The 25369-nt window shown below is 38.8% G+C and overlaps 1 protein-coding gene across 1 annotated transcript in view; it reads left to right on the top strand.

The window, feature by feature from the left end:
• Positions 1 to 273: 273 nt before the first annotated feature.
• Positions 274 to 25369, top strand: part of TRIM66 (tripartite motif containing 66) — a 44118-nt gene continuing 19022 nt past the window's right edge. The window contains exons 1-10 of the mRNA XM_009935255.2: positions 274 to 493; positions 10994 to 11097; positions 14677 to 14824; positions 18224 to 18356; positions 19005 to 19121; positions 19903 to 20017; positions 21368 to 21514; positions 21657 to 21774; positions 23126 to 24024; positions 25027 to 25188. Of these exons, the coding sequence (XP_009933557.1) occupies positions 274 to 493; positions 10994 to 11097; positions 14677 to 14824; positions 18224 to 18356; positions 19005 to 19121; positions 19903 to 20017; positions 21368 to 21514; positions 21657 to 21774; positions 23126 to 24024; positions 25027 to 25188 (2163 nt within the window). The remainder of the gene's footprint in view (positions 494 to 10993; positions 11098 to 14676; positions 14825 to 18223; positions 18357 to 19004; positions 19122 to 19902; positions 20018 to 21367; positions 21515 to 21656; positions 21775 to 23125; positions 24025 to 25026; positions 25189 to 25369) is intronic.

Below are 25369 nucleotides of genomic sequence, written 5' to 3'. Positions count from 1 at the left end.
TCAATAGAGCAGATTACTTCAGTTTTTACGGAAGTTGCAAGTACTATAGAGAGATAGTGGGATCATGGTTTATAAACCTTAAACCACACTTTCCTGCACAACAATCTACAAAGAGATTCTTTTCGTAAAGCAGGTATGTGATTTTCAGCTGCAAGGAACTTCCTCTTTCTTCACAAGGACTAAATAAATGTTGTTTCTGAGAACGTGCATCCCGCTGTTGCCTTCTAGTTTGCGCTTGAGTGATCAAGTGTTTTGTTAAGTGAAGGGGTTGTCATGAGCCATTTTGTGAGTCTTCGTGTTTTCAATGTCAAACTTCAGCCAACAGAGATGGAGACCCTGGATCTGCTGAGGAATTGTTTGGTGTGCAAATGGGACCTGCGGAGGAGAGACCCCAGAATGCTACCTTGCCTTCATTCCTTCTGTAAGGACTGTCTGCCGGATCTGATCCAAGGATATAGCTGTATTCCCACTGAGTATGAAGTTCTATACGAAGGTAATACTTCAGAATCTATGGCTTGTACTCTTTGCATCACAGTATTATAAAAAAAGATGTATTGAGAAGTGCTTTTTGTAACCTATTCCTTTACAGCACTGCTTTGAAAGAATAAACTCAAGATTTGTATGAGCAGAGGGTGGGTTGGGAACAAGCCTCCTTCATTATGTTTTTCATCCAACAGCAATGTTTTGAAGAGAAATGACACAGTCAGGCAACAATTAACATTTTCAAGAATGGGTGAAGTTTCAGTTACTAAGTGTGACATTACGAATATTTCATTTGTTTAGCTTAATAAATGAATAAATGCTGCAAGGTAGTTTCTAGGCTACATCTTTATCCAATCTTTTGGGCATGTTGGACCTTTCTGTGGCACCGGTTGTGGTGATAGTTTTTGTCTTCCTTCTCTCCCCCTTCCGCCTCCCCGCACCCCCCCGCCCCCAACACCAACAGAAAAACATCCATTTCTGTGTTACTAACAGAGGTCATAATAATTGTTATCAGAATATATGTATTGTGGTTGTTATTAGAATATGTGTATTGTGTACCAAAACTCTTCCTTTTATCTCATTGTAAATGTGGTATCTCTGTATTTGAACCCATCTGACTGCAGGATATACTGTAACTCACCTAACGAGCGGAGTAAACTAACAAGGACAAGAAGCATTTTGTGACTGTGGCTTTTGAAATCCTGAAGTTATTTGTACAGTTTTTGGTAGTGATGTTAATAGAAAATACGTAACTTTTTTTGAATCAGACAGAATTAGATCTTAGATCACAGAATACAGTCATTTTAACTGAATGAGTCTTAATTTCCATGGGGAAGCATTCCAGGCTCATTACTAATTTATAAGAAGAGCAAAGGCATGTAGATTACTTGTATTTTCACAGGCTTTGAACTTTAGATGAATGAGAGTCATCGTTTATTATCTCTTCCATAGCAGATTTTAGAAACACGTAGGAAGAGAAGATGCTTTCCCTGAAGTGGTGGTAATCTGAATTGATGAGAGAACGCAAACTAAGCAAGTTCAGGTTTGAGAACAAGTGGAAATAGTGTTAGGAGATCACTGTTGAAAGGCTAGCAAAACACAAAAGATGAAGGGAATAACTTAATGGCAAAGGAGAAGGGCTGTTTGTGTGTAGGGTACAGACAGGAGAAGACAGAAAGGTAGGAGAAGGCAAAGAAAGCAAAGCAGTCATTTCAAGTAAATGTCTTCTACAATTTTTAATGCCCAATCATAGTGAGCTTAAAGTCTGAGGAACCTTCTTTATAATAAAATGCCTTTGAAAACAACCACTTTGTTAGTCTTTGCGTATCCTCATCTGACATCATCTAAGCCATTCCTCTCTCCTCCTTGTTTCTGTTTGCCAAGTGGAAAAGTGAAGTTACACCATTTGGTGGTCTTTGATGAAGTGCAGCTAGAGACGTTCTCATGAGTTGTTAAAATAGTAGATAGTTCTTCAAGCTCCCGAGTGGATCAGGAATTATTTGTCTATAGCAAATTGGAACAACTACTAGTTTATTTCTGTATTCTTTAAGTTTCTCTGTTTACTTCCACATTCTTTTGTAGATAGAGAATTATTTCCCATAGATTGCTATGGGAAAGAGCAAGATTAGAGAAAAGAAATAATGAACTGTGATGACCTATTAAATGAAGTGAGACACCAGGTGCAGAGACTTAGTTAATACATGAGCAAGGAGAGCAGCAAAACCAAAACATCTGTGTCTCTTATTTAAGTCAATGACTGAAACTGCAACTACCATAGGTCAGCCAGGCTAAATTTGTGAAATCTTCTGATAACACGATGATAGACATTGCTTGTCTTGTCTGCACCGATTGCGAAGTTAGGGGCAGTACAATACCAGCTCAATTTTCAGTCTTGTCTTTAAGTATGATCATTTATCAGTGCCAATGATAAACTGTAAATACAAGTGCTAAACCATTTTAGCTGAGTAAATATGAAATATTGCCTGTAAGAAGAACGTGTTCCTTACTCACTGTGAATTCTTTAAGTAAAATATAAGAATGGAAAAAGTGAATAGATTTCCAAGTGAAGTCAATCTGACATATGCTACAAAAGCATACTTGAATTTGTGCATTTTGGTAAGCTTTACTATAAATAGTGCTATACTAACATAAAGCTTTTTTCTAGTTTATTGTTATTGTATTAAGATCACTGAGAAGATGGAGGTAGGTGGTCCTGATATTTGGTGGGGGTTGATGTTGAAAACTTACTTTTTGTACCTGTATGTGTTTAAGATGACTCATGAATGAAAGCTCTGAGATAGCCAGAGCTCTTGTGGAAAAGCTGCACACACATTCGAATTTATTCAGAGCTCTGAGAACTGAGAGTTTGGAAGTAATTTGAGTGGAAAAAAGAAAATTATCTGTGTGAGTTTGGGTACTACATAGGCTGCTTATATGAAGGGGACTTTAAGATTCTGAGCCTGTCTTTTCTTTTTCTGCAGTCCAGTGTCACTTTCCTTTTTTTATTCCCTCTCTTCATGTAACAGAATCCACATGCTTCTCTGCAGATCTGCATGTTGTGTGCTTCCAGTCTGTTTAGTGCATGGGAAGGAATAATTTTAATGAGAGGGATTGGGTAAGAAAAAGAGAAAATACTTTCATCTCCTGAGATGGAAATTTCTCAGATGAGGACTTTCCCAGGCTCCTACCTCTGTGAATTGCTACTCGCAGTACAACATGAAAACATACAAAATTGGTTCTTGCATGCTACCTTGGCTTCTTGGGTCTGGCTCTTTCCTCACTAAGTTCTGAATACATTCAAAAACAGATTCATCCAAGTTCCTGTGCTTTCTGAATTGGAGATCAGTGCAAAAATAAATTACCGTTCATCTGCAAATCTTCCACTCCATAAGATCTTCAATGATTTAAATTGTTTTAGTGCTTTAGATATGGCCAACATATGAATTTCAAAAGTAGCTAAATGAGGACCAGCGGAGGTGCATTCTTGTGAGAAAAGTTCATGTTTTTGCAAGAGTGTCTCAGTGAAGATTGTTTAGGGTTTTTTTCCTTAAAAAAAAAAAATCACAGGAAATCGCTGCTCAGTCACAGTTTAGACCCCTGAGAACACGGCAGATCAGAAAAGATGTACTGGAACACCTTGCAGATTTCTGCTAGCTGATATCAAGCCCTGGTATTATTTACATTTTGTGACTGAATTGGATAATTTGTCTAACCTATTAATTACATTTTATGTTTGTAAAATGCTATTAGTAGTGGCCCAGCTCTGTAAATTGCTCTGGGAAGTGATAGATTTAGTTCTAGCATGCTTTTGTATTGAACTTGTATGTTGAGCTATTTTTTTCTAGTTTAAAAATGTGCTTTGCGCTTTTGTGCTTTTCTAGGTTGGATAACAAAAATCATGGAAAATGACTGCATAATTGCTATCCACATCCTGTGCTAAAGTCAAAAACTGTCCACACTTGCATTAGGTTAGCTTCCCACATGCAAGAGCCGGTCTGAGATCCCCACTTAAATGCCGAGAAATGTAACAGGGTTATGTATTGGAGAAATGCAAGCTGTTTGGATAAAACTGAGAAAACAGGCTATTAAAGAGAACAAATGTGACTTCAACTGTTGACAGATGTCCACTTGCTGCATTTTAGTATTTCCAGCTGAAAATGTACAGTTTTCCTCAGCTTGTAAGGTAGGTGCTATATATCACCATGGATCCCTAATTGCAAATGCTTGTTAGTGAGAGACATTCAAAACTTGGCCACGCGTTGGTCACACTTGCATTTAATGTGTTCAGAGATATCTTCAAGGGGGTTTATTTCAAGGAGAAGATTGAGCTCTATGACTTCTTTGGCTTTAGGTTCATTTTCAGTATGGTGTTTTGGCATAAGAAGTATGGTGTACTGCCTTAAGGAGACTCCAGGTGTCAACACGCAGTCTATATGTGAAAAAAAGCACATCTACAAAGTTCTTTAAACCATGTTTAGGCTTACAGTGGAGTACAGTTTGGCCTCTTTGGTGTTACAGCTGTTATATCTCTAGGACCCACATAACCTTGTTTTGATGCAGTCATAGAAGGCAAGTGATGCAATGCATCACATCTATGAATTCTGAAGGAGAATACCTGTTTGCTTTAGTTAGATCCACTTCACACCAAATACATGTTGTATTTCTAAAATGGGAAGTAGAAAGGTAATTCCAAAGAGGGAAACTGTTTGTAATGTGTATGTTTAAACATCTTAAAATGGATTTAAAGTTACTCAGCCCTTCTCACTGTTGTTCAGCTGCCAGATCCAAAAGACAAGTGAAACAATGGGAGGTTTTGTTATATAAATATGAAGCTGAAGAGTGGGAGGTTGTGTTCAAAACTGTTTCCTATAACCTATAATTGGGTCTCCAAGGAAGTGTGAATTATGCTTGCAGCTTGAGCTGTAGCTAATTCTCTCTGAGAATAATTTTTCTGATGGTTGGTGGAGGAAAAAAAGCAAAGGAATAGGTGCAACATGTGGACAGCAGTTATGAATGTGGTGTGTATGACAGCTCCACTGTTTGTTTCTTTATGCTAATCAATTCTCATGATAATAATAGGTTAACTATCTGCATTGATTTATTTCCAAGACAACCAGCTTGAGGGTTCTTCCTATTTAAACCTGGCCAGACTGGAAGACCTTGAAACAAAACTGCGAGCTGTGGTTTTTGATGTTTACCCATACAGGGTGGAGAGGTGACGGGTTGCACTTTCAGAGATGATTGCTGTAAATTATCCACAGCTCTGTCACTTACAAATTAGGTTACTACAATATAGGTGGAGTAAAAACTTGAGAGCACTCAGAAATTTTAGTTCTGTCTTTATCTGTGCTTCTACGAAGGAATGCTCTGTATGAGGGTCACTACTTTGATGTCCGATGCAATGTGGCAACTTTCATTAAGAGAAATGAAAGAGCTGTTGAGATGTGAGAGAGATCTGACCTGTGGGGAACTAGGGCTTGAACAGCATATGGCAGAACCTTGTTGTTTTCCTGAAAGGTGATTCTGGATGTCCCAGATGTGGAGTTGAAGTGTCCAGACTGAGTATCTCTGTCTGACTACTGGATCCGCTACCTTTGAATGCCATTTTCCCCAACCCACTGTCTAGTTACTGTTGCTGATGGGAGTGTGAGAGCGGAAATAAACACCTGGCTTAAGAAAAAGGGCTGCAAACCAATTCAGCAAAGTAAACATCTGCTGCTGATGCTTTTCAGGGCTCGGAGATGTGTGTATATATACATAACACACACACACAGATGTCTGTACGCATGTCGCTTTCTAGTGCTGGTGGCTTTTGTGGTGGTGTTCAGAGGAATTACCCTACTGTGGATGGTAGTTAAAGGAGTAGTGGAGCCCTGGAAGGATGTAGGTGTAGGACTATTCCTCCACATCCCTCATGTGATGAAACTTTGTGGGAGTCTGTTCAGTGCAATGTGGTTGTCGGTGGTTGTTCAGTACTAGCTGATAACTCAGATATGCCAAGAATAGCTTATATGTAGTTTATCCTGCACATAATTCTGAAACAGGGTTTTATTCTGCATATCACAATGAAATGAGGCTCAAATCAAACATTAGGATCCTTGCTAGCCTTTCTAAATTCATAGTCATTTCTAGCACTGAAATGTGTTGTAATAAGTAATGATTTCAAATGATAAACAGCAGGAGGTAATGAGGTATTTATTTCTAAAAAATAATTTATGCAAATGTTCCTACCTCCTTCCTACCAATATAATTTCCATGTAAAAATAGAGTGTGTCAACAGCTCTCTTAGCTTTTTGCTACTTCTAGAGATTTTGGTAACAATAATGGACTTCATTTGGGCGTCATGATTGCACCATAGCTGAACTTGGCCCCTGATCTCTTAATGTGTAAACTGTTGTTTCAATCCTGTAATTCCATGTTGAGTTGCTGTTTAGATCCAGAAATTGCATCATTCTCATATGTACAAACAGTGAGTCTCTAGGGTTTCTGGCTACTCTTCCCTTCACCCACAGTGCTGTAATAATGATATATTTAAATGAGCTGTCTGCAAAGTACAGGTTCTTAAAACAGATTAACAATGTTGTTTAGAGGAAGGGGTGAGGTAGGAAGGCAAGAAAAATGTTTAGGGAATGGTCTGCAGAGTGTACCGTGGGAATGAATGTTGTCGTAAGACCTGCTGCTACCTGGATCTAGAAAAGCTCTGCTCCCTCCTTCTGCATGCTTGCTCCAGGCTACTCTGAGGACTGAGAGAAGACCCAGGCAAGAAGGGAAGTAGAATGCTGCTATTCATTCTCACTATGGGATTTTTATTTCACTACTTCAGGAAAAATACAACCAAGGCAAGTTAACAGAGGCCTGAATGAATCTCAGAGAGGCAAGGGCAAGACAGAAGGCAAGAGGAAGAAAAATATGCACCTTGTAGTGGCTCAGTGCATCTTTCTGCCCTGCTGATTTGACAGCATTTCTGGCTGAAGAAGGGAGAGCGGCCCCAGACAGTCCGTGAAAGGTGTAGCGACGTCCGTCTGCAGTACGGCAAAGCCTGATCCCAGGGAGCGCACTGTGTGTGCAGTTCTGCTTAATAACCACCCACTCCCCAACAAGTGACTTTGTGTATAGCTCTCTAAGTGACTGTTTATCCAGAGGGCAGGTAAGGAGTTTCTAGGAAATTGTACTTCACTGGTGATTTGCACTCTGAGCATGAGCACAGCATAGTGTGCTCGCTTTGTATTGTTGAAGCAGCTGCTGCTTGTGGCTATTTGTAAATATGTATGTAGGGTTTGCTTAATTTCAGAGTAATTGCTTCACAAACCGTTCTGTAGTTATTATGCTAAGCTGTCCTTAGATTTTTTGGGGAATTTATATGGAAAAATGTTCGGCATTTCCAGGGAGCACAGGTTTTTGTTAAATGGAAGAGGAATCAAATAAGAAGCCCGACTAGCTGAACAAGTATGATCTCCAAAGCTACCACATTTAGAGAATCCCTCTTCTCACAAGATGCAAATACATCTCCTGTGCTTTTAATAAAGTCTTAAATACTGACTTTGGTATTGGGACAGAGGAGAAAGTGCTTACTGATTAGTCCTCCTATGAGTAGGAGACTACTTCCAATATAGAATTGCTGTGGTGTCCCCATTATTTTTCCTGTTAACTGTAAAGCTCTTTGTTCTGATTTTTTTACTAAGCTGATGGCTATACGTGTCTTATGTTCATCTCAAAGGAGTTTTAGATTTTAAATCATTATAATTCACAGTTACTTGGGTATTTAAGACACACCTTGACATTTACACAACCAAAGCCGTACTTGCTGGTCTGTGGTAGTGAGTCTAACACAAAGCTCCGATCCGTGTTTCTGCGACTCATTCCATGTGTATCTCTGGAGTGATGCTGATTTCAGTAGCATAACTTGGATCTAAAACCTGGGGAAAAAAATTGTCCTATGGCACCCAGGGCATTGCTTTCAGATATCCCTTAACATTAATCAGCAGTCATGTCATCTACCTCCAAAATCCTGACTGTTCCATATTTCTTAATACTACTGCATTTATATATGTAAGGAGACTTTTGTGCAGAACTGGAATCCATGTATGATGTAGGTTTTCTTAGGGTGAAAATTATTGAAGTTTTCTTTAATTACATTTAAAAACCTTAAAAAGATGGTCTTGCCCATTGTCAAATTAATGCATTCTTTATACAATATATTTTATACTTCACTGGTTTGTAACAAATTAGCAGAATTTGAAGTTCACAGGAACACACCTGAGGCCACGAGCAGTCCATTAAATATCGTTCAGTTGGTGTAGTTTGATTTAACATTCTGCACTATATGAATAGTGTTGGAAGGTAATAAAATAGTAACCTCAGTATTAACTTTTTTCACCTTATGGGGTGTGTAGGCAGAAGTTGTCCTTGCTATGACAAAGTCCTGAACGCTGCTTTTGTTTCCCACTAAAGAGCTGTTTCCGGATATGTTTGTGTTAAGACTGTGTGCTCACCCGTATGGCATGTGGATGAAGGAATAACTGTGACAGCCGTGCATGTCTTACTTCTGAAAGTAACCTGTTGATAATTTCCCCTTTGGTCAATTTGTGGCATATTACGTAGTCTCAGTGTGGAGGTTTTCTCTCTGTATTAGCCAGACCAAGAACTGGCACTACTTGGGCAATGCTGTTATGGGAGTAAGAAACTGGTTCAAAGTCTCAAAGGGCTGGAGGCAATTCCCTGTAAGTCAGTAGATGGTTTCCTATTGACTGCACCAAGAATTAGAGCATGTCCTGTGAGGCTTATTTGAGAAACTGCTTGCAAAGTAGGTATTTTGCTTCCTAGCTTATCAATCAAAATGTATCTGTGTCTCTATTTCTGCTGCTGTTATAACTGTGTCACTTTATAAGGTGCTCACAGGGAAACTTAAAAATCTCTTTCACTTTGTAGGAATTAGCTGTACAATTCACTGATGCTTGTAGCATGCACCACTTACAAGGAGTGGGAGGGCCTGTCTGTATAAAACATCTTGTCTCAGGTATTGCAGTGCTCCTGCTGTTTTACATTTCTCTAGAGTACCGAGCTGTTAACGGATATCTAAAAGACACACATAAGCATCATTTGGGAAAGCAGGGAGAGGTTTCAGTGTGACTAGCATAAAAGCTCTCTGTTGTCCTAGGGTGTAACTTGTGAAGGTGATTAGCTACAAATACTGTAGGTAAGTAAGATGCCTTTTCAGCTGCACTCCTTTTGTTAAGGATGCAAAGTAGAGGAAGAGTTTAAAAGACTTCTATATCTTTCTGCCATTGTGGGCATCTTTGTCAAATGAGTTTTTAGCCTCTTTGTGAACTCCTGTCACCAGAACACATTTAAACAAGACTCAAGTTACATGCTCAGCAGACAAGCAAAGCATTGGCAATTGCTTGTGTTGCCCTGTTCCCCGGGGTGACTTGTCGCTGAGTAGCACAGGCACCTGTGGATACCGCCTGTTCCTTCTTGCATCCACATGAACACTCAGTGTTGTATGAAATGTGCAGTTAAACAACTGTGAGGTAGACCCTGCCACTTGCGCCCCCAAATTACAGTTCTGTTGTAAATGCAACCTTGGAAAATAGTAAAAAATACACTTGTGCTTTTATAACAAGATTTGGGCTAAAAAAGACCTAAACCTGCTGTTAAAATAACAGTAGCCCAGTTCTGAAAAAGGTAGACATTCAGAGTTAGAATTGTGCACCTGGCCAGGGACGGCAGGAGCCAGGTCCTAAGGGCAGGTAATACTAAGCATCAGGAAAACATGAAAGTCTCTGATAACTGTCGAATGCAAAGAAGAATAGACAACTGAAGATTTAATTGATCTACAGGCCACTCTCCTTACTCAAAAATAATTTCAGTTAAGGAAAAGAGCACATTGAACACTGTCAGTCCAGTAGAAAGTTGTCATTGATCTTGCTTTTAAAAGCTTGCTTAAAGTGAGGTTTGCATCGTTTAGTCATGGAAAATACTGCTGTTAGTTATCATAAACAGATCACTTGGCAAGGTGGGCACAGCGCTGAAATTCTGTTCTCAACAGAATGGAAAAACTTCGATAAAAAAAAGGCTTGACAAGATAAGGTAAAAATAGACTGAGACACCACCATTGTCTCAAAAGGACTGGATTCACATCTGCAGTAGTTTACAGAAATGTGGTCAGAAACATGCACACTCTTTAAAAAAAAATAAAAGCACTAGACCATCTAGAAAAATGTAACTCCTAGCCCAAGAAGTCTAGGAATGAAGCAGAGGTGCAATAATGCAGGTAAACAGTATGGACACCTTCTTGAACCGTTAGTTCTCAGCCCAGGCAAACAGTAAGATTCATCCCAGCTGCGTTCAGTAGCTAATGAAGGTGGAGCCAGGTTTTGCTGCTCGCTTTGGTTTGCTTTGCTTTAGGGGTGATCGTGTTTGGCCACCTGTGGATTTGTTCTAATAGATGGCTTGTAATTCTTTTATTTAGGACGCTTTATTTTATCCTTTACCTTTATTCTGACTTGTTGCTTCTGCTAGCAACATGTTACTCCTCTTTCACATCACTTGGATAGCATGCTGCACTGTAAAACTGGTGTTAGGCAATGTGTGTTTTATGCTTTGATATACCTTTGGTAATGTAAAGCTGGTCTAGAAGAACTGTAGCAAGTATCAGAAAGCGCAAGCAGGTCTCTAACAAGGGAATACAGTTTAAAGTGCAGCTGTAAGCCCTAATGGATTCATGGGAATTTGGACATGCAGATTTCATTGATAAATACTGAAATAAGTCAACTGATCTATAGTGTATTTCTAGGGGTTTTGTTGCTTTGTTTTTCTTTCCTATGTATTGGACGAGATCTAGCCATAAGTAACTTATGGCTTGAAGAATGCCTTAGTTTCCTGGAACAAAGTGTGTCCATGTGATGTAAAAAAGCCAGCAGTACTGAAGGGTGGCTTATATAATTTCCTGGTTCACAAGGTTGGTGTGCATTGTTTTATTTGTGGTGCTTTTGTTTTTTTTAAAATTCAGGTATCCTTTCCTGCCGTGTGTGCAAACAGACCTGCTTTGCAAGAAATGTAGTTGAAAATTTCCTTCTCAAGGACTTCCCCACTGGTAGTTCAGCTATGGCAAAGGTAAGTGAAAACCACTAAGCTGGGTGCCTTGTGAGTTGTTGAAGCACTGCCAAATGAACTCTGTTTGAAAACAGAGCAGAGTTTGCACTGAACAACAGACTCTCTTAGAGTTTGCTTATGCAGCAGTGATTACTTCACTCCTAGAGATGGACTGCCTTCATAGTACTTCTTTATTTGAAGAATGAGTTTGACTTTATATACTTAAAAGAGAGTTGATGATTAAAAAATATTGATACTAGTGGTGTAGGACTGGATCTGTGACAATCAATATATTAGGAAGATACTGAATCTCTTGGATGCCTCTTTGTCCTCTTTCTGCTCTCAACACAAAGATAACAGAAACAGACTATTGGCTGAATGGTTACACCAAATTACCCATTAGATCCTGTGGGCAATTATCATTTTCTGAATATCTGTTTTAATGATAAAAAAGGTCACATCATATTTCAGTTTCTCTTTGGGGGATGGATGCAAAGGATGATTGGAAGGCATAGGATTACTACCTTGGCCTTGTATTGACACTGTACGCAGAGGGATTTAATTTCTGTTAAATACGCAGTTAACAGGCATGACTATTCTCACAATTTTTTAGTTACTATGTGTTGTGAGGAGGAACAGAGAAAGGTGTGCATTTCTGCTCCCTCTGTTACAAAACAGTATTCTAGTATTTGCATGAGTAAGACACATTTCACAACAATACAGGTAGTATTACCTGTAGCTGGGAGTTAAAATAGGTGAAATCTTATCAAAACTATTCTGTAATCTGCTGACTTCTGTATCCAAAGTGTGATCCAAAATAAAGGAAGAGTAACAAAGAAGCAGGGATACTGGACTTCAACCTTCTGAACCAGCTGCTGGACCTCACTCTTGTCTTTTTTGCATTTTTAATTCCTAAGTAAACTGGATAGCTGCATTGGATATTCAGTTTCAGGGCCTTTGGGTGGAGGGGAACACTTTTTCCATAATGTAGGACAGAAGTTACATCTTTCCACTTCTCGTAACTCCTGTAGGGACAGCAACAATTTGTAAGTCAGTTGTGTCCCATGCAGAAGGCTTGAGACCGCTTTAAATTGTGCAAGTGACTTGCCCAGTGAGATCATTGCAAAAAAACTGTAGAGGGGGTGTACTTCTTCCCTATGAGTCATTTCTGTGCTTCATTTTCTCCACTGTTAAAAAGCAAAGAATGTGTAAGCTAATCCATGGAGTGTTCTGGGGAAATTAGAAAATTAGTGCAAGCCAAGTGTGTTGACATCTTCAGGTGTAAGGTGCTTGAAGAGTGCAACATAACTTTATCTGAAACAGGAAGAGGTCTATTCACGTGTACTCTTCAAAGAGAAGAAGAAAATTCATGAGATATTGCTGAATGTTTAGAACACACTGATCATACTGGGATTTCTTAATTGCCATGACTCACATCATTTACCTTTCAATGAGAATTTCTGTAGAAAGAAAATCAGATGAGAATATCTAATGTCTTCAAAAGCACTAGATTATTTTTTCAAACCATCTTTAAAAGAAGATTTTTCTTTTCTGTAATCCCTCAGGAGTCCTAAGAGCAGTTCAGTAAAGTAGATCTCTCACTGGAGCCATTGGAGTACCCTAGAGGGACTTGCAAACCTTCCTCATATTTTTTTGCTTACTTCCTTTTTATTAACAGTCAAGTCATGTATCAGTGAAGATTGCTTACTGTCTTTTAACCACTATTTCTCCCCCCCCCCAAACTAAAGCCATAGTTTCACCATCAGTGATATCAAAAGGAGAAGCATCAGCTCATCCAACTGAGACACAGCTGAACTGCCACCATTTTCTCAAACTTACAGAATATTTTCAAATGGGAATCTGTCAAGGCCTGTTACAAAGTGTTTGCAAGCAAGATGTTTCTCAGAGTGTGAGATGATGAAGCTTAAATGATGGAATGCAGTATATGCCACTATATCCTCCTCTTCATGTTTCCCATCAGAATAGCTGGGATGCAATTGTAACTGAACTGAATTGAAGATGAGCTGATGCCCAACAGAAAGGACACCATAGGAAGTAATTTTGCCCTCTGTTATTAGTTGCCTGAGTAGCCCTGAGTAGTAGCAATATTCAGGAATTATTAGTAAGTACAGTAGATATATTGTAGTCTCGTGCGAAATGTTTGAGTTTGGTAAGATGGTGGCAAAGGTTTTATGATTTGATGATGGTAAAATTACATCACTATGTTCATTCTGCCCTTTAGTACCTATCTGTGGCTATGATAAGTCAAAAACATTAGTATTAGGAGTTTTCAAAAAAGGGATTTTATATCTAGTGCAAGTTTTTTTTTAAAAGAAGTATCATTACAGCTATCTTGAATTAACTCTGGAGTTCATTCTGGACACCAAAGATCACATTACCCACTTCATTAAGGTCCTGCTTTATTCATTTCCTCTTTAGTGACACTTCCAGGCAGCATGGCCTATATAACAAAGGGCATTTCCAAAACTGTTGAACCAGTAGAGATGATAGTTAATTAAGATTTCCAGTTCTTCTCGTGTTTCCATGTCTTATGTTTCCAGTTCACCACATGTGATATCAATATACAAATTGAGCTAATTTCTGGTCAGCTCTTTAGAGAACAGGAACTAAGTTTTTCAGTAATAGTAAGTGGATGTCGTATTGTTTTTTAAATTGACTTACCATTGGTGTGTTTCATTTATTTTTATGACAGTTGCACTATATCACAGAGTAGTTCATACAATGCTAAAGCAAACAGAGTAAGCTCCAATTTTAAATAAAGCAATGTAGGTGTAGAGTAGCTCTGCTGAAGTAGCTCTGATTTATGGTCAAATATATGAAAACAGAAGCGTATTCTAGCCTATAGGTTTTTTTAGATTGTTAATAAATAATTAGTAACAGACAGGAATTAATGAATGACAGTGAAATTATATGGTAAAATGTTTCTGCATAATGTTGTGATTAGAAAGGAAATAGTAGCTGGATTAAAAAAACTTTTTGATGGGCTATATTTGACTGTAACATTTCACATATTTACTTGGCAACCTAGACTATCTTTTCTGAGGTAAAAATATCTATATGTATCTATCTAAATATATATACATATATATGTAAAAGTAAGGTGTACATTCATTTGATGTGTTAAAGCCATCAGTAATTAGTACAACACTAATAGAAAGTGATTACAAAGCACACCACTCATTTTCAAAAGTATCTTTTAACCTAACCCCCCTTAAACTGAAATCAGACAAATCTTATTTCATAGTTTCATGGCTTTTTCGGTTCACAAGAAACAAGTTGTTGTTATTTCTTCCAAACTCACATGTAACATGGACCCTAGAATTTTGCTGAATAATTCTTGCATCATGTCACAGTTATGCTTGATTGTGCTAGAGCACAGAAAGACAGCCAATTTGATTTAAGAGCTTCAAATCTTCTGTGCCCCTTTACAGCAACAACCAGACTCTTAAAATCACTTGAATTGCATTAGTCTGAGGAAGCAAAATATTAAGCCTACCAATCTGAATCATAGGCTATTAAAGATAACAGTTTGTATGGCTAATTTATTTTCTTGTATGTAATTGCACTTTTTGTTCTTAGAGCTGCTCCACATGTAAAGAGAAGAGACCTGCTCACAGTCTCTGTACAAGTTGCAATAAGTGGTTGTGCAGCTCATGTACAGAGGAGCACAAACATGGCAAGGAAACTGGAGACCGCTTCCTGTCTGTGTCCCTGAAGGGCTGCACAGGTACTCAAGATGCACTTTAACATTTTAGTTTTTCTCATATCTGTTATTCAGTTGAACAAGGAGCAGTTGCAGGCTCTGTGCCACAGACACCATGCTCTGTGTATGAATATGACTCAGAAGGATATGTACGTGTCAACGAGAGATTATGTGCTTTTTCTATAACTTTGGGGCCATTGCCACAATCAGCATTCCACACTATGAAAAATTTTGGATATTTGTGTTTCACAGTGACTGTCTTTTCCACGTGATTTCTCAGTCTGTGGAGTGATAGGCTTTGGTAGTGGAGTGATGGAGTTTGGTCGGCTATGACAGCAACAGGCCTTGCCCTTTCAGTATTTTGTCCTCTTTGGATAATTTCCTTCAGGAGACTACCATCAAGCAATGCCTGTGCTCATGGACAAGGTGTGGGAGAGAGAGTCACAGACAGCAAAAGGCTGTGATCACTATAGGATGTTCCTTTTCTAAGCCTGGAGTGAAAAACGTTGCTCCCGAGTGTCAGTACTATACTGCCATCAGCAAGCACAAATGAAGCCCCCTGGCAAATATGTCTCATCCCTATACAATGATGATACACAGAAAGGATCATCATCTCCTATTACTGCTCATTATTTTCCTTACCTGAAATCTGCTGAGCGGTACGCTAATCTAAACTTACATAAGTAATTTATAACCTAAAATAGGAGTTTTGCAAATTTATACAATGGTTTAAGTTTACACTTTGCTCACATATGAAGTTATTTGTGCTAGAGAGTTTCTGCTGCACAATTCTTCTTCATAAGGAAGATGAAGGATAGAACAAGGAATAAACATAGCTGTGGCCCACTGAATATGCTTTTTTTCTTTTTTTTTGGCTTTAGGATTTTGCTTGTAAAAGCCTGTACTTTATGCTTGCCACAGATGGAGTTCTTTTAAGTCCATTCTGTGATTCTGTGATTCACATCAGAGTTTGAGGCACTGGAGATATGATATGCCATTGACAAATAGAGTGTAAACAAAAAAAATAAAGTCTGTAAGAACAGTAATAAGAAAAAAGCACAGATGACATTTAAGTGTTTTCTGGATCTTTTCTAGAGAATAATATAAACTGAAGTCCCCAAAGTCCCCCCTTAAATGACCTAACTGGATGGACAATATGTTTTTCTTCTTGAGGTGATAGCAACATAAGGACTGTGGTTTTGAGGCTCCAACTGTTTATAATTTCATTTCACTTTGAGTAAGATTACCAGCTTATATTGTTGACAAATAATGGTGAGAAAATATATCTGTGGCTTAGCTGTGGTTTTATGTGTGCTGTATAAATTAAAAGACACACACACATGAACTAAAATGCTTTCTCATCTTTTTAGTCCTAAATTCTGTGTGCTGAAAAAAAATTGAAAGAGGTTGATGGTGTACATATAGGGTAGTCAATCTAAAAATTGCTTGGGGGTGTAATCTGTGCTTTTAAAATTATTATTATTTATGTATATATTATTTATTCAGGACATAGATATCCCCTCAGGATATGTCAAACAAAGAAAATACTAGGATAACTAGAACTCAGGCTGATTTTTTTGTTTGTTTATTTTGTTTTGTTTTCTGGAAATAAAACATCTTCTGCTTTCAGATTCGGTAGCTACATTCAGTCTGTGTATGGTGCTTCTGAACAACAGCCACCATCTTTGTAGGCCCTTGCAACCATTGAGAGACTCTCTGTCCCATTGATCTTGCACCTTTAAACTGTTCTGTCTTTGCCATTTGCTTTACAAGGGTCAGACTTTCTTTTGTTGTCTGAAAACTGCAAGATTCCCTGGGTCTGAAATGAAGTAAAGTAGAAAAAAGAAATGACACCAAACACATTGAATCCTGCCTATTCCTATTCGTTTTGATAAACAGTTTCTTTCTTGAGTGGCAGAACTAAAGGAGCCTGGCTTCCCTGCGAAACCTTGCTTTCGGCTTCTTCCTTCCTGATGCCCGTGCTCTGTGTAACACACCTGATCACCCCGTGCCACGCAGAACCTGCAGCGCTCTGTCACAGTTCACCATCCGCTTACACTGCTCATCCTCTGGCTTCCTTCCTGGGCCATCGGCTGCCTGCTGAATGGCTGAGCTGGCTGCCAGGCAGCACCTTTAGCCTGGTGACTCCTGAGGTCATGCTGCAGATGTGCCAAGTTCATGGGATTTTTGAGAACTTCACCCTTCATTCAAATTCGTACTTAGAAGTTAAGGGCATGGGGAGGAGCAGGATTAGGCTGGGGCAGAAAAATGCCGTGTTGTGTAAAAGAAAACAATTTTAAAGTAGCCTGATTTTTTTTGCTACTGACTTAGCCGTTGTGAATCTGAAGTAAAGACCCACAAAATGAATGCTGCTGGTAGGAGATTCCCTGTGAGGGCTTCTTGGTATTGAAAGCAGGTCCATTCTTGTTTGGAAAATTTTATTTTATTATTTGCCTCCATAGCATTCTGCAACATCTGGTAACTTTCCCTTTCTTTCAGTCTCCCAAAGTTGAGTAAGAACCTATAAAATCAAAGTTTGAGGCATTGCATAATTATAAGAGTTGAGGGAGGACTCTATTAGCCAAGATGAGATTGCTTTTCCAAAGTTGACATCAACTGGTCAGAAGAACAGAGATTTATAACTTTCTGTTAATTATTCAAGAGATCACAGAATCACAGAATGGTAGGGGTTGGAAGGGACCTCTGTGGGTCATCTAGTCCAACCCCCCTGCTGAAGCAGGGTCACCTACAGTAGGCTGTAGAGGAACTTGTCCAGGCGGGTCTTGAAGATCTCCAGAGAAGGAGACTCCACAGCCTCCCTGGGCAGCCTGTGCCAGGGCTCCGTCACCCTCAGAGGGAAGAAATTCTTCCTCAGGTTCAGACAGAACAGATCCTCTTAAGAACAGGTTTTAATGCCTAATATTAATATCCTCTAGCTGCTGAAGTTTATGTACTGCATCTACGACAACTACAAATTTGAAAAACAGTTCCCCATGTGACTTTTTAAGATCAAAGGATTTCCTTGCTTCTGCTGTGACTTCAGGTGTATTTAATATATTTGCTTTTCTACATTTTACAATACAGTTTTGCTGACTGGTTTGCCAGACCAGGGCATTCAAAGTCATGAGGCAGGTGCCCAAAATCATGACAGATATTTAAAATTTATCAGAATTTAGCAGACAACATGAATTTGGTTTGATGACTTGTTTCTAATGTGCTCCTTTGATGTGCTCAGTTTGAGAATGTATAATGCCACGAAAATAATATAAACAAACCCTGCTCCATATAATCGGATGGTTCCAGGGTCTGGGTCTTCTCAAAATAACATCAAGACTTTCAATAACACTGTGTGAGTTTGGCAACTCTTTTTCTGAACTGTAATAGCAATCCTTGTCAGTGACACCATTGCTTTTTATTCCTCAGCAACTGGAGATGAAGCAAACAAGTTTTCCATGTTTTGTCCAGCGCACACTCAAGAGCCACTCAAGCTGTTTTGTGAGACCTGTGATACCCTTACGTGCCGCAGCTGCCTTCTGACAGAGCATAAGGAACACAGGTACCACACACTGATCGCTTAATCATAACCCTGTCTAAATCTGTAGCTGGTTGAGATTTAAAACTGTTCATTTGCATTTCCAGTCAGATGAAATTGCAGGCTAGTCCAAACTTAAAAGCCGCAGCAAACTCGGTTCAGTTGCCTTATACGCCCAAGCAGTGTAACACGTGGGTTACTGCCCTCACAGAATCACTTGGTGCTCTCAGCAGTGTGTACCTTCCCAATCACAATGTCTGCCCAGATACTATGTATCCGTGCATATAGCACCTCGTGATTGTGCTTAAAGGCACAAGTTGAACTCTACTTAGTGTGGTTCAAATTCTTCTGCTTGTCTTTATCAAAGACGTCATGACTGTACAAGACTAGAGTTACCAACACTTAAGCATGCTGCTTGCCTGTGGAAGTGTGTGAGCCATTTGAGGAATTAACTATAGAGAGTGACAGAGAGACTTTTTGTGAGATGAGCCTGCCTGTGTGAGGGGTGATAAAGTTTAGCTGTTGCAGAGATCATTTGTAGTAGGAAAGAAGCAGAGGACCGTGTCCAGACAGGCATTAAGGCAGCTAGTCACCTAAACTTACCAATTGACAAGTTGATTGCTTATCAACAGAAAAAAACACAATGTGAGAATTTTACCCCTTCTTTCACAGGTTCAGACATCTTGAGGAAGCTCTGCAAAGTCAGAGAGTGATCCTGGAAAATGTCATAACTAAAGTGGAAGAGAAAAAAAATGGGATTCAGGTTTCAGCTAAACAGATTGAAGACAGGTAATTGTTATGCATTTTTTTTCCATGAAAGTGGGTGATCGGTAAAAAGATTACTTTCACTAAAAGTAGGTTAACAGAAGTAATTGGAGATGCTTTTTTTTTTTTTTTTTGGAGGAAGGAAATAATAGGAAGATTAAAAATATCAAATTCATGTCTAAGTGGCACTGACAAGTCATGGCATTGTAATCCATGGTTTGGAATACATGATTTTTAATACATGGTTTATAAGGCATGTGACAACTGACTGCAGAGTTAAGATTTCTTTGTATAATCTGCTGTTTCTGAACTAGAATTTGAACAGATTAGAAATAAAGACTAGTTTCAAAATACCTTATTTCTTCAAGAAACCTCAAAACAAGCTGCAATTCCAATCAAGACTAGTATAAAAATGAAAATATTTAATTATGTGAACTGGATTTTGGCTACTGATTATGTGTTTGTTAGCTGTTGGATCTCTCCTGCATTACTAAAACCATTTCAAAGACATTGAAAGAGTATAGATCTATTTATACTCTAGTATAAAGTGAAAGTTGTTTGGACATGGTTTCTGTGTGTGTTTGTTGACAAACAACGTAAGACTGTTCTTGGCATGATGTTTGAGAGACATAATCATCATTAGCATGCTTGAAGAGAAGTGTGGGAGAACTTACGGAAAATGGTACAACTTTCATTGGAGTTCTCTGTCTGTAGCTAGGTCGGTTCTTGAAACAAACAACTACTAAGTTCTGAATAAATGGCATACCAGTTGTCTCATCCAGGGATGTGTATCTCTTACCCACAGGTTGCTTGAAGTAAAACATTTATACAAAAAGGTAGAAAATCAAATAAAAATGGCCAAGATGGTTTTGATGAATGAAATCAATAAACGAACAAACATCCTTCTTGAACAACTTGAAGTAAGTAAGGCTAGTTTCTTTTATGCCTTGGGAAATTAAACTAAATTAAATTTAATCCCAGTGCCAAAGGAAAGAATATAGACTGTTTGTCCCTTTGCTTATGTTTTCAAATATTTCTTTTTTTTTCTGAAGAGTTTTAAGTGGAATCAATGGTTGACAAAGTTTTAGGATGAAGTGGTAAGTGTTTACTTATCATGAGTTAACCACATTTTCTAATGCAGTTACAAAGAATACGTGTGCACATTGTGAGTACAAACAAAACAAACCAGCTTCTGGTTTTAATGTTTAATTTGTAGAAGATCACTAGCAGCACATTTAATATCCTGTTTTGAAAATGATCCTCTGGTCTACTTCCTGTAGTAGAGCCTGCAGTTCTGACTCTTCAGTTTTTAGATGTCCAGTTGAAGTATGTATGATTTTATTTTGAAATGTGCTAAGCACAAAAAAATGCTGTCAGATCTGATCAGAATTTCCAGTTCTTACTTATTCTTGGGTAATTTTAGCCGGTTTTGGAAAAACAGGGCACTCGGCATGTTCTGGTTATCTTTGAACTTGTGTATTTGACTCAAATATGGCTACTCAGCTAAATAGCTTTACAAAAAAGAGAAATTTATGTTCTCATTTCAGTATTATTAAACATTAAGTGAATTCAGCATTCATATGTGTTGACAACATTTCAGAGTTTGAGTTACCGATAACCACAACTGAACTGTGCATACACTTGAGGTATATGCACGGTGCTCTGTTCAAGTGTATGCAGGGGACATCAGATGAAATCGAGAGGTGCCGGATTCAAATCAAACAAGGCAGATAGCTCTTCACATAAATGGTAAATAAATGTGGAACTCCTTGCTGCAAGATATTGTGCAGGGGTTCCAAATTAATGAGACAAATTAATAGAAAAATACACTGAGGGTGATAATGTAGCCTCTGTCTTTGTGGTCCCTAAATCATGAATTGCTGGAGACTGGAAGGCCATTCTGAGGAAATGTTGCATGCTTCCCCTCTTTCTATATCTTTTTTTTCTTGGGTCTGTTCTGTTGTGTATTGTAAGAGACAAAGTGGTCCAGCTGCAAATTCGATCCAACTTCTAGAGCTTTCTTGGGTTACATTATTCTGTTAAACCAAGGCCAGAATGATGTAGGTTGTTTGAGCTTGGAGAAGTCATTGTTCTTCCTGAATTCAGACATCTGTTGAATAGGATTTGCTTTCTTTTTATGATTGGTGGTTTAAAGAGATTTTAAATAATAGTGTCCCTGTAAATAATGCATAATGCAGTGCCAATGATTGTATGCATTATGTGTGTCTAAAGAATGACACCTATCTTCTACTGATTCACACTATCAACAGAAAATCACCAGTGAAAGGAAGCAGAAATTGGAGCAACAGCTTCAAGGTGTTGTGATGTTAAGCAGACAGGTAGAACATGTGCAGAACTTCGTCAGCTGGGCAGTGTGCAGTAAAAACAGCATCCCATTTCTCTTCAGTAAAGAACTGGTAAGAGCAATACTTTTTTTCTCAGTAAATTGAAATTGTGCAGGAAATGTGAGAACTATTTTAAGGAAATGTTTCTCAGATAAAACACTTTTCATGATCTTATAATCATGAATAAAATCATCGTCCTTTTATTTATTACCAGATTGTATTTCAGATCCAGCGTTTGTTAGAGACCAACTGTAACACAGACCTAGGCCCTCCTCTGAAGATCAGATTTACTTGGGATCCCTCCTACTGGACTAAACAACTGTCCAGTCTGGGTAAGAAAAATATGTTATTGTTTATTAAGCAAGTGTCCAAAGCTAGACAAGACACATATACACAATATAATATTTTCCTTAAAGTGCTCTCCTTTTTTTTTTTGACTTCCGGTATTGTACCTCTTGTCACGTCCTGAAGAAAAGCTAGTGTGGCTGAACTGTCCTGTTTTTCCCTGCAGTTATATCAATTCATCTATTAAAAGACATCGTTTTATATAAATATTACCTTATAAATATTCAAAAAATACACTCGATAAATACAGTCTTTAATGGTCTTATAAAATCACTGTGTAAGAGCACAACTACTAGCTTAGTGGAAACGCTGTGCAGGACTAAACAAATAATTTTTAACTGAAATTACTTAAAATGTAGCATCATTGGCTATAAAACAGCCTTGACTTTGCCCAGTGTACTTGAAATTCAGTTCCGTCCCAGCAAGCAATAGCTCTGTAACGACAATCCTGTTATTCTGCCAGTCATGTAAGGAGTACCCTGGGTGAAATGGAGCATCTGCAGTGGGCCTTGTGCTCTCTCCTCTGCCTTATCCAGGAGCAGCTGGGCTCAGTTGTGCCCGTGCTCCTCAGATCCTTTAGTATCTTAGCGGCCAAGGGACCTGAGCAGTGCTTGAGGCACTTACAATTAACAGACACAAAGATGGCTTTAAGACATTGACTGCATGATGATTACAGTGTTATTTATATATGAATGTGCATACAGTGACGTTGTTTCCCATCAGCTGTAAATTTCCCAAATGCAGTGGGTTTTTACAGTAAATTGAGTTTGGTGGGCTGATCAATGATCTAAAAGATTGGTTTTCTTCCAATTTTAAGATATTTAATACTAGATGGGGTAAAACACTATCAGAAGTATTATAGGGAATAATCTTCTCTTGACTAAAAGCATGGACAAGATCAGTTCATAGGTAACTTCTATTTCTAGCTTCTATGATTCTCACCTGGATAATATCAATCTTCTTTATTTTGTCACTTTCAGCCTCAAAGCAGTCTTTTGTACCTGTGCTTATGGATAAGAAGATATGCTCATACTTTAGTAAAAAGTGAAAGTATAAGCCACATCCATCAGTTAAAATAAGTTAAGGTCAATTTTTCAAAGCATTTACTGGTAACTCAACAATGAGTTCCACTGACATCAGTGGGAATTTAGTGTGATTTTAAATCACTGATAAATATTGAAAAATTTGTCTTCAAGGTATTATGAAGGACTGTTTGGATGGGATATTTGAATATCTTTTATATTTGAAATGAAGACAAGGAAATGGCCATCATTCACAGTTTTTGTTGTGTAAATTTGTCAAGCTCGTAGGAGGGAGTAAATTTGCTGTTTTTTCCAGGATGTTTCACTATGGAAGGTGGACACATTCCTCACTCAGATGTGCTACTCTGTGGAAATGTGCAAGGATTACAGACCTCCTTGTATCATGGGCACCGTTCACCAGCATCACAGCTGGAGCCTGTGAATAGCCAGCCACATCAGTTTCCACCTGCAGTTCCGTGCCCTGCGTCTGCTTGTTGCTCGTACTGTCTCAGTGTACCTCACCCACACAAAGCTCAGCCTTCTCACCAAGACATAAACTGCCATCAGAATTTTCGACAGCCTCCAGAAGTGCATCAGCAGCACTTTGCTCTGCAGTACAGCGTGCCACAACATGACATTGAGAAAGGTCATGACAAAGAGCAAAGGGGTGCCCCCCAGCCTATGAAGCTAACACAGTCTGAGCTGCAACAGCAGTCACAGTCAGAGACAGAGAATGTGTCCAGAAGGATGGGAAAGCACTTACCATCCCAGCAGACTGCACCCCTGGGTTATGCTGTTGTATCTCATGAGGCTCAGCAAGTTCACACGAGCCATCCACAGCCATTCCACACACAGGCTTCTTTGAAGACATCAACTGTGCAAGTGCAACTTGGTCATCTCCAGAAGGTAAAATCTAACCACCTGCAGCAGCCACCACAGCAGCAGCAGCTGCCACCAGCGTCGCCACCATCAAGTCAGACTGAGAACACCCACAAACAAGTCATCCAGCAGAGCTTGGACATAATGCACCACCAGTTTGAACTGGAGGAGATGAAAAAGGACCTGGAGCTTCTTCTGCAGGCCCAAGGACAGTCCAGTTTGCAACTGAATCAAACCAAGCCACCTCAGCATGTTCAACAGACCATAGTTGGTCAAATCAACTACATAGTGAGGCAGCCAGCCCCAGTTCAGCAACAAATCCAAGATGAAACACAAGTAAGTTCTCTAAAAGTTCTTTCCTGTTGTGTTTAGTCAGTGTAAGCTCAGAAATGGGAGACACTTTTGAGATTTCATGTAGTTGATTGAACTTTCTATTGTTGTCTTGTCAATGTTTGTGTTCAGCAGAGGCTTCATGCCTCATGCAGATTGGGCCAAAATTTTCTATATCATGCTGTATAAACAACCTGGATCATGAAGATCTGAATCTCTAAATAGAGAAGGTAAGCAGCAGGTGGGAGAATAAAAGCACCATTATTTCTCCTTTGTGAAGAGTTAACTGGAGGACTGCAGTAGTCTCACTCTCCATTTCAACTCCTTTTTACTGGAAACATTAAGCTCTAAGTCCTTAAAAATGATTCCTGTTTGAATCTGAATGATTAGTGAAAAGAGAGTGAAGCACACTTTTTTCGGTTTGAGAGTTATTTCCCATTTTACTAGTAACTGCTCTTGCTACTGCACCATGTCCTTTGAGATTTTCATCAGCATTCATCCATGCTGTTCTGTTAGTCAGCAGGGCTAATATCTTCCCTTTTCCTCTATTGGTAAGAATCCTGCTTCTGAAAATGGGACAGTGTTTGGTGGTGAGCATCCAATCCACAAGGCAGATAAGGTGCACAATAAAGTGGATTTGAAACTCATTCAGAACAGTGGGGGTTGCAGTGGAAAGGTGGCTGGAACTTCCCATTGTGTAAATTCTGTGGAGTTACCACCATGAATAGCTCTGAGTGGCTTACTTGTTGGGGCAGGCTGCAAGCTTTTGGAATAGCTGTACATTTCAGCAGCTTTATTGATTTTTTTTTTTTTTTCAAATTCATTAATGTTTGAGAGAAATCTTTCTGTATTCATTTACCTCTCTACTTAGGGTTACTTTGAACATCTTTTTTCCTTTAGAGTCTTTACCAGTCTTGTCATGTTGTGTATGCTGTGAATTGATGTGAATTTGTTACCATTATTCTTTCTGAGATTTTGAAAACACAAATTCTTAATTGTGATTTGTAGGTCTGTGAGAGTTCCACTGAACTGGATGCCCAGAAGCTTGTAATTCCTCTTGACAAAAGCAATAGTCCCTCCCTGTCACAGTCACTAGATGAAGAAGCCAGTGTCAGCAGTCACTCCCCTGAGAGTACGTTGCAACAATCAGCTTTCCATCCAGTCAGAAAGGTATAAAGAACTTTTAAAAAAATAATTAAAGGGAAAATGTGATTTGATAATACTGAATATAATATGGCATTGGAATTTGCAATCAGGTTGAAAAAATTAAAATACAGTAAAAATCAACAAAATGGCTTGTAAAGCTTGGAAGACAGTCATAGCCTAAGCTAGTGCACCTCTCTCAGTAAGA

This window comes from Opisthocomus hoazin, chromosome 7, assembly GCF_030867145.1.
Source record: "Opisthocomus hoazin isolate bOpiHoa1 chromosome 7, bOpiHoa1.hap1, whole genome shotgun sequence".
In the NCBI taxonomy this organism is placed as follows: domain Eukaryota; kingdom Metazoa; phylum Chordata; class Aves; order Opisthocomiformes; family Opisthocomidae; genus Opisthocomus; species Opisthocomus hoazin.
Note: the sequence above shows the minus strand (reverse complement) of the source record. Positions and strands in the feature narration are given on the sequence as shown.